Source organism: Myotis nattereri (genome assembly GCF_964212035.1).
Source record: "Myotis nattereri genome assembly, chromosome: 1".
Classification (NCBI taxonomy): domain Eukaryota; kingdom Metazoa; phylum Chordata; class Mammalia; order Chiroptera; family Vespertilionidae; genus Myotis; species Myotis nattereri.
Window position 1 is genome coordinate 39258699 of NC_138075.1, and position 14255 is coordinate 39272953.

The 14255-nt window shown below is 38.1% G+C and overlaps 1 protein-coding gene across 2 annotated transcripts; it reads left to right on the top strand.

The window, feature by feature from the left end:
* Positions 1-295: 295 nt before the first annotated feature.
* CNIH1 (cornichon family member 1) lies at positions 296-13664 on the top strand. 2 transcript variants are annotated; one of them, XM_081093900.1, is made up of 6 exons: positions 401-511; positions 5012-5080; positions 5325-5372; positions 9462-9574; positions 10606-10749; positions 12769-13664. In XM_081093900.1, the coding sequence occupies exons 1-6, from the start codon at positions 431-433 to the stop codon at positions 12794-12796; spliced, it is 483 nt and encodes a 160-aa protein (XP_080950026.1). In that variant the 5' UTR covers positions 401-430; the 3' UTR covers positions 12797-13664. The 2 variants fall into 2 exon arrangements, with proteins under 2 accessions (XP_080950027.1, XP_080950026.1); XM_081093901.1 differs by lacking the exon at positions 5325-5372 and having other exon boundaries at positions 296-511.
* The last annotated feature ends 591 nt before the right edge of the window (positions 13665-14255 follow it).

Consider the following 14255-nt stretch of genomic DNA (forward strand, 5'->3'; position numbering starts at 1 on the left):
CCGCAGACTTCCCTTAATGGGGTTAGAATTCTGTCATGATTTATTTAGGTTTATTGCGGGCAGTATACTAAGTTCTTTACGTGCAATTATCTTACTCATATTTGTATTTCAAAGAAGAAGCACAGTAGCTGGAACATACTAGGCTCTCATTCAAAAAATATTTGTTCAAAGAATTAACATGGTAGGGCAGGAAAAATCAATCAGCTGTGCGGACAATATAAGTGCGACGCGGACTTCTGCCATCAGAGGGCGCCGGCGCACCGGGCCAGTGCGCAGGCGCGCTGGGAGGGCGGGTGCCGCGGCGGCGGCGGCAGCGGCGGCGGCGGCGGTCTAGGCTGTGGCCGGGGGAAGTGAATGGTTTTACCCAGAGGGCCCTGCGCCGCCTTTCTCCGCTGGCACCGCCGCCGCTCCCTGCTCCTCCTCCCCGGCCATGGCGTTCACGTTCGCGGCCTTCTGCTACATGCTGGCGCTCCTGCTCACCGCCGCACTCATCTTCTTCGCCATCTGGCACGTGAGTAGCCGGCGCCGGGGGTGGGGGGGCGGGAGGGAGGGCGACGCGGCGGCGCTGCCTGTTCTCGCGCCGGGCCCGCCGCGGTCGAGGTGGCCATGGACCCCCGAGGTCCGCGCTCCGGAGAGTGGGGCGGGGCGGGTGGCGCAGGCCGCGCCGCCGAGGTCCGAGCCCTCGCTCCGCAGGCCCGGGGCTGCAGGTCCTGGGAGGGACGGGCGTGCGGTGGTTCCACGGGTGCGCCCGCCGGTCCCGGCGCAGGCCGCGCGCCGCTGCTCTGCTGCCCCCTTGCCGGGTGGGGCGGCCGCCGTCCTGGCGGGCCCTGCGGACCCCGCTTCCAGGCGCGGACGCTCGCCGGCCCCCCGCACCCCCGCACCCCCATACACCTACATCCCCGCATCCCCGGGGAGGGCGTCACGGGCTCAGAGTCATGCAGTGTACTTAGCGGAATATTAATACAGATTGATTTTCTTTTCGGGTTTCGGCGGGAGTCCGCCCCAGATGAGATAACCTATTTGAGATGAATTCCAGCTCTGCTTCCCAGCACTTGCTGGGTGCCCTTCAAGTAGAATCACTGTTTTCAGGTTGTTTCCTCGTGAACTTTGATGCTGGATTGATTGCTCTGTTGACCTCATCTCCGAACTTTCCCCCTAAATCATACTTTGACCGCCGGTTTCCCAAGAGACAGTTCCCAGCCACCTCTGCATTCTGGACTTAGTAAAGGAAGTTTTACTTTGATTTTGAAAATGCTCAGAAACCTTAAGCTTCTAGGCACCCCCCCCCCCCCCCCCCGCCTTTTTTACTAACATGCTGCAGGATAAAAAGCACATCCTTACTGGTCCCGGGAAGGAACAAGTAAGTTCCCCGTGACATTAGTTCTGCAAGAGATTTTTAAGGAATTCTGTTCCTGTAGCGCAAAATTAGAAGCAGCCTTCAGGGAATCAGCGTTCATTAAAAATGTATCTTGTATTTGCTTCTGCTACTCCCTCGTCCCCCCTCTAGTCCAGTAACTTCTGGAATATTGATCTTAGTTTGAATGATTGGGCATGTTCACTGGAATGTGAATTTTAAGTTAGGTTTTATACCCATAGCAAGGATTTGTCTAGGGAACATAAAGCGACAGGGTCATTTAAATAGCTGCAGTGTCTTGTGCAGAAATAATGTCAAAGGTAGAGTGGTATCACAAATCCATTTCTTTTTGCTCAGGAGTGCGATTATGTTCATAATTGTTACGAACTCGACTGTTAGTGTAGTAGGGAATGCTTATGTGGGCTAAGTCGCTGCGCCCTCAAAACGCTTGTCAGTAGGAACCAGTAACTTAGAGAGCATTTTAGGCTCTTCGTGGAAGAACACTAAATACAGATAATTTGGGAGGTAGACTATCTCCGTCTTAGTAACAAGCCTCCAGTGAGACTGAAACGTGGTTCCCTTCCATCTGTAGGTGTGGATTTCAGTCACTGCCTGCATGATGGGTGCTCTTTGTTTTCTGAGTGATGTGGATTTTTAGAAGAGAGCTGTGGATGGCTTTTTTACACTTTTTTACAGGTTGGGTTTGGCTTATGGAAAACCTGAACTGCTTTTTTAAAAAATGGGTAATTTAGTTTTAGCTTTGAAATGAATCTGTGTCCGGATGAAGTAGATATAATTTTAAGTCCTGTTTAGAAATTTAAAAAATTTGTTTGTATTCCACATATTAGTGGAGAGCTTTTATCCTTAGGGATTTCTTGGTAGTTCAGAGGATTATACATCCCATGGGAACAGATTGAGAATTCTAAATAGATAGATATATACATAGATAGATAAGATAGATAGATAGTTTTAATTTCCTATCTACTCCAGAACCTTCAGCTTATTTTCTTAGGTAGTTTAAATATCTTTCAGAAGACTCATGTGGAAGTTTCAAGTATAAATTCACAAAATCCTGTTTACATTAATCATATGGTAGATTTAAAAAAATATATTTTTATTGATTTCAGAGAGGGAGAGAGAGATAGAAACACCAAAGATGAGAGAGAATCATTGATAGGCTACCTCCTGCACACCCCCTGCTGGGGATTGAGCCCGAAATGGGGGCCTGTGCCCTTGGCAGGAATGGAACCCAGGTCCCTTCAGTCTGCAGGCTGACTCTCTATCCACTGAGCCAAACTGGCTGGGGTTGGTAGATGTTTTTATGCTGATGGTCACTTCTGTCAGTTCAGTCCTAATTCATGTGATTAATGCTCTGTGGGGAATAGAGTTGGGAGCACAGATTTGTTTGAAAGCTAAAAATGCAGAAGTCATTCCCTAAAGATGTACATCAGATTCGAAGGTATCCTGAATTGGGTAGTTTGGTATTTTTAGGGATTTATCTGTCTTTATTGTGTTTGCACTTCTGTGGGAAATTTTGTGAACATCTTTGTTCAGACATACAATCACAAAAGATTTGAAATCACAAAAGATTCTTAGTTTAAGAATCTTTTCAGAAGAGTTTTGGCAACTAGCTTATAGCACTTATATAGAAACCCATATAGCATCATACTTATTAAAAAATCCCTTAAAATCACCTGAAGGAAGTGTTCAATTAAAAAAAAGGTCAGTTTTAAGACATATGTTTTGTACTATGCTGTTAAATTGATCTTGTTTTAGGCAAGTAATTGTATTTGTGATCATGGTTCTTGTCTTGAACTTTATTACTAAAATGCATTGGGGATATGACAGAGCTAATATCAGGTGAGTGACTAATGCCCATAGATGATGAGAACTTAGTATCTTCTAATTGTATATTTATGTTTTTAACATTTATATGTGTTAGGGATCGTTAGCAGAGGAAAATGCCTTTTGCTGAGTCCTGTACTTTTTTTTAGCATAGGGCTATTTTTCTTTTTTCCCTTCTGACATTCAATAAATATTGATTGATCACTTACGTATGTTCCAGGCACTTTTTAGACCCTAGGGCATAGCAGAGAAAAGCTTTGCTTTTATGGAGTTTACATTTAATTATTTTCCTTCTATTCCTATTTTAGTTAGAATTTTTATTAGGTTAGGTTGGTGAGTTTTATAACATCCTAGAAATTAAAAAAAAACCACATTTTTTATGAAGCTAAAAACCTTAATAGGGAAATAAACCAACATATTAAAATCTAAAAATATCTGACTCCATTGGTTGCTGGTAATAATGAGTAACACTGTCACATACATAAAGATGCTATTTGTAACCCACCAAAGGGCGGATTAAGTTCTGTTTCCCAGGTAACTAGTGGCAGCAACTAAAATATCTCCCCCATAAACTTGGTGCCTTTGCCTTCTTATTTTGACACCTATCTTAGCATCACAAAGTGGTACATTGCCCCAGTTTGATTTTTTAGTACATTTTGACTTTGGAGCTCTGTGTTTAGTGACCCTACATGTTAAAGCTACAATTCTCTGGAGTCTGGACAACAGCATTTTTGCCATGCATTTTAAGTGGATGCCATCTCTCTCCCCTTCTCACATTTATAAGTGTTGCACTCATCACACTGTGAAAAACTGTCCTTACCTGGCCTTACCCTTATACAGTCTTTAGATTGGTGACCAGATAAAATGACCTGCATGAGGTCATGAAAGGAGGTCAGATTGATCACTTCTATAGTGGCCTTGAACAGGGGCCCTGGTCTTTCCTGTATGGTGCCTTCAGGTGAATTGGAACAAGATACTTCTTGGGGCAAAAGAATCCTTCCTCCTGAACAGACACAGCCTCCGGGTGCAGAGTCTAGTGTAGAGCCCATGCCAGGGTGCTTGGCAGCAGGAGCATGGGCTGGCTAGGAGCCCTTGTCCTGTGCAGAAACGGCGCTCCTGTATGTGGTGGTCCTGCCCATGAAGTTGAATAATCCCCAGTGTTTCTCTACTCTGAGACCATTTTTTGCATTTCCAGATGGAAGCAGGACTTTGAAATGTATGTGTTTGGGCACAAACGGGAACAAACTGAAGCACGAGAGTCCATCTCTAGTGTCCCACTGAACACTGTGACGAGGGAGGGACATGCACAGATGATTAAAAACACTTCACCCTGATGGGCACAGTCCGGTGGGAGACACAATCTGTATGTAAAAGTGCGAGGAATGCCACATTGGCAGCATTATAAAGCCCTGTGCTATGTAGAGATTAGACAGTAGGCACTTATATCTGCCTAAGGGATGAGTTGACATAGGAAGAAGGTTGTTTAGGATAAAGAGTTTTGATGAATAGTTGTGGGTGGGGCGAAGATAATTTCAAGTCAAAATAACTTGAAAGAGGCATAGAAAACAATTGAATATTGAAGGTATTTATCACAGTGATAGATCATGTTAGTGATAATAATATAAAAGTGTTTTCAGTTCTTTAAGTCTGATTCTAGTTACTTATTAGCAGATACTGAGTTTACTGTAAATCGGTGTACATGCAATGTTTGCTTTTTTATTAACTTTATTCAGTTATTATTTGATGATGGGGCAGGTTTGTTGCATGTTTTTATTAAAGCAAGAGGTCCTAACTGTTGTAATTCTATTTTAGATTATAGCATTTGATGAGCTGAAGACTGATTACAAGAATCCTATAGACCAGTGTAATACCCTGAATCCTGTAAGTTATAATATCGGAGTTTTCTTTAGATTTTAAAACCGTTTTTGCTTTTAACTTGATATAATTTGAAAATGGCCAATATTCTCAGTAGCATGGTATATTTGTACTTTTTGAAACAGACTTTAAAAAAATATTCTTTTTTTCTGTCCTGCTTGACTGTTCTGACTATTATTAATCTGCTGGTGATCTTGTCAGCTGTCATACTAACATTCTTCCAATCTGCTTTTTACATTGTCGGCCAAAGACAGTTGAAAAGGTCAAAAAGATTAAAAGAGTCAAAATTGCATTAAAGGTGTGTACTGCTTTTTAGTTTAACGTTTTCCTGCTACATTCATTTCATGGGGAGGGTTAGGGCATTTGTATTTGTAAAATGTTCTGTTCAGTGTGCTCGTTCATATGCTTGTTGAGGTTTATGCTTTCATGAAATATCATATTTTATGCAAATGCTTGCTGGCCCTGTCAAGTAGGGAAAGCTGTTAAATGCTTATGCATTTTTTAAAAAATATTATAGCTATAGGCACTTCTGTGTTGAATTATTTGGTGCAATGTTTGACAGTTGGTTACATAAAATGACTTTAATAGATGGTAAGATTATTTACCTGTTGTTACTGTGAGGGAGTCTTTAGTACCCTATCTAGTTTTATCTTTAGTTATGTCTGCTCTGGAATTAATTCTGTTTCAGCTGATGTTCATTCAGAGCGTTTTAGGTAGATAGCTCTGTTCTTTGGCTCTGGAATCTTGCAGTAATGCTGACCTCTGGACTCATGCTGCCAGAATTTTGTGGATAATTTGTATACAATTATCTACATAGTTAATTCTAATACATACCCACTCTAAATTTCTAAAACAGACCTGTCTTATAGTAGGTTCTGATGGGTTTAATTATAATGTAACTCCATTGTGCTTGGGGGTTCTATGTTTTTACTTCATTTACTTACCTCATTTAGAAAGACTCCCCCTTCAGCCTGTAGGTTTGATTTTACTTAGCAGGTCAGAAACTGAAAGGTGGTTTGTAAGAAAGCAGTGGGTACTTTAAGATATAGTATACTATAATTCAGATTTAAAAATTACTTCATGAAGATGAGAGCTTGTGTAGACTTCAGTTGTATAAAACTGTAATACATTAGCTTGCTGGAGGGATTTTATTTGGAAAAAGCTCTATAACAGCGATTTTCAACCAGTGTGTAGCAAGAGTTTTTAAAACATGCAATACATGACTATTTAGTCAGGGGCACTGACCTCTTCTCCCTTAGATTGCCAAATAAAAAATGACAACAGCTAAAACAGTAGCCATCGGTGTGAATGAATCAAAATTATAGCTATTTTTTTTTCAGATAGGCAAAATATATCGTTTTTAGTGTGCCACAGAAGTTTAGTAATTAGTTTATGTGTGCCACAAGTTGAAAAAGGTTGAAAGTTGCTAGTCTGTAAAGTTAGTTTGCTACTTTATTATTGTTTCTTAGATAAATATGAATGATGGAATAGATTCTAGTTTGGCTTTAAAGAACTGTTACAGTATGCCGAGTATATACATTTAAAAGTATTAACTTACTAATTGTTTCTCTGCTCTTATGAAACAAAATATAAGATGACTGCCTTCTCATTGGAAAGTAATAATGTTCATTGGAAAACATCTTAACACACTATTACAAGAAATTTAGAAACTGAAGTTTCTCCTTTTGACAGTTGTTTAATATTAGTGTTCTGACTTTGTCTTTTCACTACTTCAAAAAAGCAAATCATGATGAGAATAATAATAGCTGAAATCAGATGAGTGCTTTCCTGGGTCCCAGGCTCTGAGCTGAGCACCTTATCTTGGGTTTTGTCACCCAGTTCTCATGACAGTTTGTTTTCATGCATAGGAGAGTAAACTGAGGCTTGGCGAGATTAAAGCGCCTAGCGCAAGGTTACACAGCTAAGTTAAAACCAGAATTTGAGCCCGACAACCTGATTGTTAAGCTCAAGCTCTTGTATTTTCCTACTTTACTATAAGTTTAAGAGGGACTGATTTCATTTTAACATGTGATTTCTGGCTTTTCTTAATGGAAAGAAATTCTCATTTAGAGAAGATGTGGTTGAGATATCCTAATGCTGCAATATGTTGGGAGGAAGTTTTTACACAAGCACAGGTTGTATTTCGGATAGGGTGCCGATAATTGGCTTAATAGCAGTGCATCTGACAGTTTTCCCTATTAAAATTTGTTTTGACAATTCTGCCAAAGTATGAGGGAAGACAAATATCATTATTTTTAAAAATGTGAGCCTTAACTAGAAAATATATTGATTTGTATGTTAAAGTGCTATCATTTCCGCCATAGTGCATGAGGTATTTTTTTCTGGAAGTTTTTGTGTAAATGTTGTTTCCTAAGTGGAATAACTTTTGTGCCACTTATGGGAAAATTTTGTCATTGAAGAACAATCAGAGAGGACTGGTTTTTATGATAGGTGCATAATAAAAGTTTCTGGACTTTTTTTTTTTTTTTTTTTTTTTTTTTAGAAGGAGTGTGGCATTTGTTTCATATTAGAACTGGTAGAATTGCAAATTATTTTCACTGTCACTAAAGTATATTGTTTAAGATCAGTAGGGATCATACTTTCAAAATCATTCTCTCCCCATACCTCAGCCTGTAAAGTGTAGGGCAAAAACTTGGGTGAGAATTCATATTGTTAGATATTAATGGGCTTTTAGAGGGCCAATTTTAATTTTCTTTATTTAAAAGAAAAATCCCATAATTTAAACTAGGATTGTAAACAGCAGCTGTAGTGGAATTCCTAATAAAATGTCTTTTTTTCTTGGTTTGTCCTGGTTGTAGTCAGAGTTTTAAAGATTTTCTATGGACATTTTCTTTAGAGATTGTAGATGTTTAACTTTGATGTTAAATAAATGCTAGCTTAAAGGTTCATGCTATTTACAAGTTTATATACTTAAGTTTGTAGAAAATACCTGGTGGGTGGTGTGGAAAAATTAGTTTTATTGGGACTTCATTTAAAATAGTAATTCATTAAAAACTTCTCTCTATAACTTTAAATTGGAAAAGGTAATTAGGAAGTATTAGAAAATCAGCTTGAATGTAGAGTATAACTATTATTTCTACAGCTATGGTTTCCCCTTAGGAAAGATCTGATAATGTTGAGGATTCATATAATTTTAATTTGGTATGATGCAAACATTTGAGAAATTGCTTTGCAGCTGTAACATGTAGGAAGTTCTTTGGCTGCAACTTGCAATGACAGGTGTTGTTATTTTTTAAAAAATACGTCTTTATTGATTTCAGAGAGGAAGGGAAAGGGAGAGAGAAACATCATTGATGACAGAGAATCATTGATTGGCTGCCTCCTGCACACCCCACACTGGGGATCCAGCCTGTAACCCCAGCATGTTTCCTGACTAGGAATCGAACCGTGACCTCCTGGTTCATAGGTCGACGCTCAACCACTGAGCTAGCCGGCCCGGCTGTGTTGGTATTTTTATTTATAAAGTCATTAGGCTGAAATCTTTAGGATGAGAAAGATAATTTAAAATGAAGCATTAACTCCTGGTCATTTTATAAAAAGCATTTTGCTTGAATTGATTTTTCCTCACTTAATACTACCTACTACCAAAAGATTTAGTTTGTTCTTGAGTTCTGAGCTTCTACTGGTCTGCCCTGTCTGTAGCCTTTCATTGGAAAGCAGGCTTAAAGAAACAGGAAGGCCGTGTAAGAATGGAAGCGCAGGAACTGGGGTAAATTCCAATTTCTTGGGTCAGAGCTCAGTCTATTCCCTCCTACATTGCAGAAAGCACATCGTTTGTATTTGTGCATATTAGTATTCTTTCCTCCCTGACTGTGCTGAGATTATTGGCTGTTGGCTTTCCATTGAAAAATTACTTGATGGTAATGTGATGTGGTTTGTTAAATACAGTATATGTAGCACTCTGGGTTTCTGTTAAAGGCTTAAAAACACTAATGTTTAAACTTCTAAAGGGGAGTTTTGTTTTTGTGGATTTTTTTTATATCATGTTGCATGTGATCAGATATCTCATTTTTGTAATTTTATCATTATTGAATGGTGGAAAGAAAAAGTATTCCAGTTGATTAGCAAATAACTAAACAATCTGGGGGGTAACTTTGTATAATATAACCTATTGCTTTAAGAATTTGAGTTTTAAATTTTAGATTTTATCTTATTCTTTTAGTGCAACCTATATCCTCTTATCCGTTTGCTTATAATCCTGCTTTGGTAAAAAGTTAAATATGGGAATGAAATTCAGTAGTTTCATCTTTGAGTCTAAGAAAACAGTAATTTTTCATTATGGAAACTGGGTTGCCACCTGCTTTCCAAGTTAACAGTTGATTGAACGCCCAGGCATTTTGATGACTGGCTTGTGTTTTTCTTCCAGCTTGTACTTCCAGAGTACCTCATCCATGCTTTCTTCTGTGTCATGTTTCTTTGTGCAGCAGAATGGCTTACCCTGGGCCTCAATATGCCCCTCTTGGCATATCATATTTGGAGGTAATATTTAGATATACTTCTAATACTTGTCCTAATTAAGTCATATTCTAGTCTTACTTGCTAGTTACCTAAATAAAAACTGGAAATTAGTTGGCCTTTATTTTAAAAATCAAGTGGATGAGCAAATAACTGATTTACTACACCTCTTAGACTCTGGAGAGTTTGCTTTATTACTCTTTAAAGGTGTTTTTTTAATGAGGCATAACTTACATACAGTACTGTGCAAAGTCTGAAGCGTACAGCTCAATGAATTTATACATATGTATACACCCGCGAAACCACCACCAGATCGAGACATACACCAGTTCCAGCCCCAGCCCAGCCTGTTACCCCTGTACTTCCCAAAGAGAACTACTGACTTCTAAAACCTTAATTTTGCCCTTTGAACTTCATATAAATCCAAGTGTACAGTGTGTATCTAACTTCTTTCTCTATGTTTTATGACTTTAATGTGGTTATTTATAAAAGATACTCATATTTCATAACTTTTAAAAGTTCTACCTGATCTACATAGAATTAAAAGTTTTTTGTCTTAGATGTAAAAATGACATTGCCCTTGATTTTAGGAAATATATACTGAAGAAGTGTTTAAGAGTAAAATGGTATCACATCTATAGCTGACTCTGAAATGGTTAAAAAAATATGCATATTTAGAGATAAAATGAGAGAGAGAAGGATAAAGCAAATATGGTAAGTGTAAACATTTGGAATGTCTGGGTGAAGTGTTCTTGTACCTTTTCTGTAAGTAAAATTATGTTAAAATAAAACGTTAAATCTTATATCCTTTTCACAGTTATTCCTGTTTTTCTTGGATTTGTGATAAAAGTGTAGAGGAGACCAGATGTGACTTCTTTAGCTGTCCTGTTCTGCTCATTTAGGGGCTGTAGTTTTAAAATTAAGATGATGAAAGGAAAGAACTCCATCTCTAAAAGTATCCTTTCCTATGTGACCAAACATGAGGGAAAAACCCTCCTTCCCATCCTGAAGGGTTGCTCCCTTTCTGCGTGGCTGATAGACTGTGTTTATTACAGGTATATGAGTAGACCAGTGATGAGTGGACCAGGACTCTATGACCCTACAACCATCATGAATGCTGATATTCTAGCATATTGTCAGAAAGAAGGATGGTGCAAATTAGCTTTTTATCTTCTAGCCTTTTTTTACTACTTATACGGGTAAGTTTAAAAAACAAAATAAAAATGTGATATTTCAATTTGCTAAAAAGTTTGCAGGCATTATGATCTTAACACCTTAGAATCCACTTGAAGGATAGCTCAGTGTCTTGAATATTGGTAACTAGTAATGACAGTGCACACCCGCCAGTTCACATGGAATATGAATATACTGGTACTTGTCAAGGCAGCCAACTGGTGTGCTGTCAGAAGCAGATAGTTTGGCCAGGCATGCTACTTCCTAAGTTTTCAGGTTCATATAGTTATTGAAGGACCATCCTCATTCTTCATGGTAAGGTGGTAAGGTGGTGGCATTGGGAGGATATGGCTTGGTGAGTTTGCAAAAAAAAAGAAAAATCAGTCTCGAGATTGTGTTTAATTATTTTTCTATCATACTTCATAAATTGTATATGCGGTGCCCTTTATCTTATAGTTTGCTTGATCTGAATTTGATGAATGAAAGAAACAGTTCTATGTTATAGGATGGTGTAATTATCAATTTTTCTCCCTTTCTACCATGATAGACTGATTCATTTCTTTTTACTAGGGTTTCTCAATCCTGGCACTGTTGACGTTTTAGGCGGGTGAATCGTGGTTGTGTGCATTGTAGGACACTTGGCAGCATCTGTGTCCACCAGCCAGTAGCATCCCCTCCCCCAGTTGTCTCCTGTGGTGCAAAATTGGCCCTGCCTGAGAAGCACTGCTCTGAGTGTACTGTTGGGGAAATAAAATGGCTACTTATGAAAACTAGGAAAGGACATTGTCAGGTGTGGAAGTATAACTTCTCTTTAAGTGGTATAAATAAACTTTTCTCATCTTTTACTGATTGATATTCAGCTAGAGAGGGCTTTCCATCTGATTTTCAAAATCTGGGGGGAAGTTAGCTGTATGAGATGTAATTGTTATAACTAGCTTCCATTTCCTCTCCTCTTTGTTACTTGAAAACTTGCTAAGTATTATATTGCAAGTTTATATTCATAGTTCTCTTTATAGCATATAAATTTCATTGTAGAAAAGGACGCATGAAAGGCTTGACTGGAATATGCCTTTAGAGGTTATGATTGTGAAAATACCTCTTTTACTGTTATCTACAGATGTCACTCGCATGTGAAACAAAGAAAGTGAATCAGTTCTGAAAAGTGAAGTTCTGTGTGTCATCCCAATTTCTTGTTTTTATTTTTAAGTTTCTGTAACAAATGTCTGGGACAGTGCTAGCGGATAGTAGGCAATTAAAACTTTATTGAAAGAAATGAATGATTGGATCAATCACTGGAGATGTATAGTGTGGGAAAATGTTCACCAGGAGGTGGTGGTTCTAGGACATTCATTTCCGTTTTAAATTGAGTTTGCACACCTCCTTGGTTTACATTTTCATTTAGAGATACATGGTTCTGAAGCATGCTATGCCTACATAGCATGTAGAATTGTCTGGCAGTCTTTAAGCCTAAATCAAATGGATATTGCTTTTCATTTTGCTTGTTTGTCCGTTTTTCTTTCCTTTTTTTGTTTTTTCTTAAATCCCTGTTGCTGTTGCCTAGAGCCTTTCTCTAATGGGAAAGTTCCTTAACTGACCATTCCTATCTGTAAAATGGGGTTAATAGTAGTACTCACCTCTTAGGAGTGCTTAGAGCATTCAAGGAGGTCATGTATGAAGATCTAACAGGACCTGGCAGGAAGTGACCCCTTGGAGACTCAACTTCTATTAATAGACTCAACTCCCAAGTGTGGTATTTGGATTTCTCTAAGCTCAGATCCCCCATTAAGCTTTAGCTGTGCTGTTCTACTTGCTAAAATGGGAAAGGAACAGGGAACAACTATAGTACATGCACCAAGCTAAGTCCTACCGTAGGCAAAAGTCCATAATTGCCAGTTAAAATCATGTTTGAACTTACTGGTCTTTTATGTTCTGTGATGGTGTAATACCACAGACTTGCTTGCTATATAGAATAGACTCAACTTTTTGGCGCGCTTAGTCTTTATAATGAGGAATGTTTGAATTAACAGCCTTTTCCTTCTTTTCAGCATGATCTATGTCTTGGTGAGCTCTTAGAACAACACACAGAAGAAGTGGTCCAGTTAAATGCATGCAAAAAGCCACCCAACGAAGGGATTCTATCCAGCAAGACCCTGTTTCCAGGAGTAGCCTATGGAATCTGACCAGTTACATTAAAAATGACTCCTTATTTTTTAAATGTTTCCACATTTTTTGCTTGTGGAAAGACTGTTTTAATATGTTATACTCGGATAAAGAATTTAAATGAATTACGTATAAATTAATGAAAGTGATTACCTCTGGTGTTGACAGGTTGGAACTTGCACTCCTTAAGGAACAGCCATGATCCCTTGAATGATTGCATTAATTATTGTCCTTAGTCCATTGGAAACTTCTGTTTATAGGAACTTGTTTTGGTTTTAATGAAATGCCATCTAATTACAAATAGCTGTAGATGACCAGGTGCTTCTGATGAACTGAAAATATATATCTGATCTGTGGGAAACTTCATGGATTTCCTCATCTATCATGTAGACGATTATATAGGATACATTAAAAAAATAAGAAGAGTGGGATTTCCCCCCCTTTAACTTGAATATTATACCTGTATATTGCATGAATGAGAGATTTCCCATATTTCCATCACAATAATATACTTGCTTTAATTCTTAAGCATAAGTGAATATATAAAAACATACGCTGAATTACTTATGAAGAATGCATTTAAAGCTATTTTAAATGTGTTTGAATTTGTAAGACATTATTATTAAGAAATTGGTTATTATACTTACTGTCCTAATCTGGTGGTAAAGGTAGTCTTAAGAGTTTGCAAGTACTTTAGATTTATAAAACGGTATGAAAGAGAACATTGTATAACTGCCCTGCTGTTCCTTTAGTGCAATACAATAAAATTCTGAAATTAAGACTTTCAGTGCATTGTTTTAAAGATTACAAATAGCAATTTCCTAAACTTGTTTAACCCACAATAAAGACATACTATCAGTTTTTTTAAAAAAAATAGAGTATTACATTGTTTTTTTTGTTTAATACCACGTCTGGATCTAAAAAGGAAGATTTTTAAGTGACTAAGCACATTTTCTTCTGTTGTCACTTGTCACGATTCATAACCATTGATGGCACAGCAATGTCATTTTTCTTACCAACTTAAAAAAATTGTAGCACTTATAAGTTCTAAATTTTTTTTGCCTTTTTGAAACAGCAGGTTTTAAGATAAAATGACTTAATTTTTGTTTAGGCAGTTAAATTATGGCTTGCATGTTTTCATAAGCATTTTTGTGCTGCATTTGGGATGAGGAAGTTAAGGCAATTGAAAATAGTGTAAGTGGTTAAGTTTCTTAAACAATGAAAACCAATATATAGAAATTGCATATAATGACCAAGGGTGTTTATGGATATCTTTGTAGAAATCTAAGAAAAATGCTTCCTCACTTTTGGGAGAGTAGCTGTCACTGTTTGGGATTGGGTAATGGAGGAGAATAATGTTGAAGAAGAGGAT

Excerpts from the sequence above, each read along its gene's own strand:
- CNIH1 (XM_081093900.1), top strand. The coding sequence starts at position 431 with ATGGCGTTCACGTTCGCGGCCTTCTGCTACATGCTGGCGCTCCTGCTC. Across the intron at positions 5,081-5,324 it reads AGTGTAATACCCTGAATCCT|ACAGTTGAAAAGGTCAAAAA; the intron begins GTAAGTTATAAT and ends TGTCGGCCAAAG. Across the intron at positions 5,373-9,461 it reads GAGTCAAAATTGCATTAAAG|CTTGTACTTCCAGAGTACCT; the intron begins GTGTGTACTGCT and ends TTTTTCTTCCAG.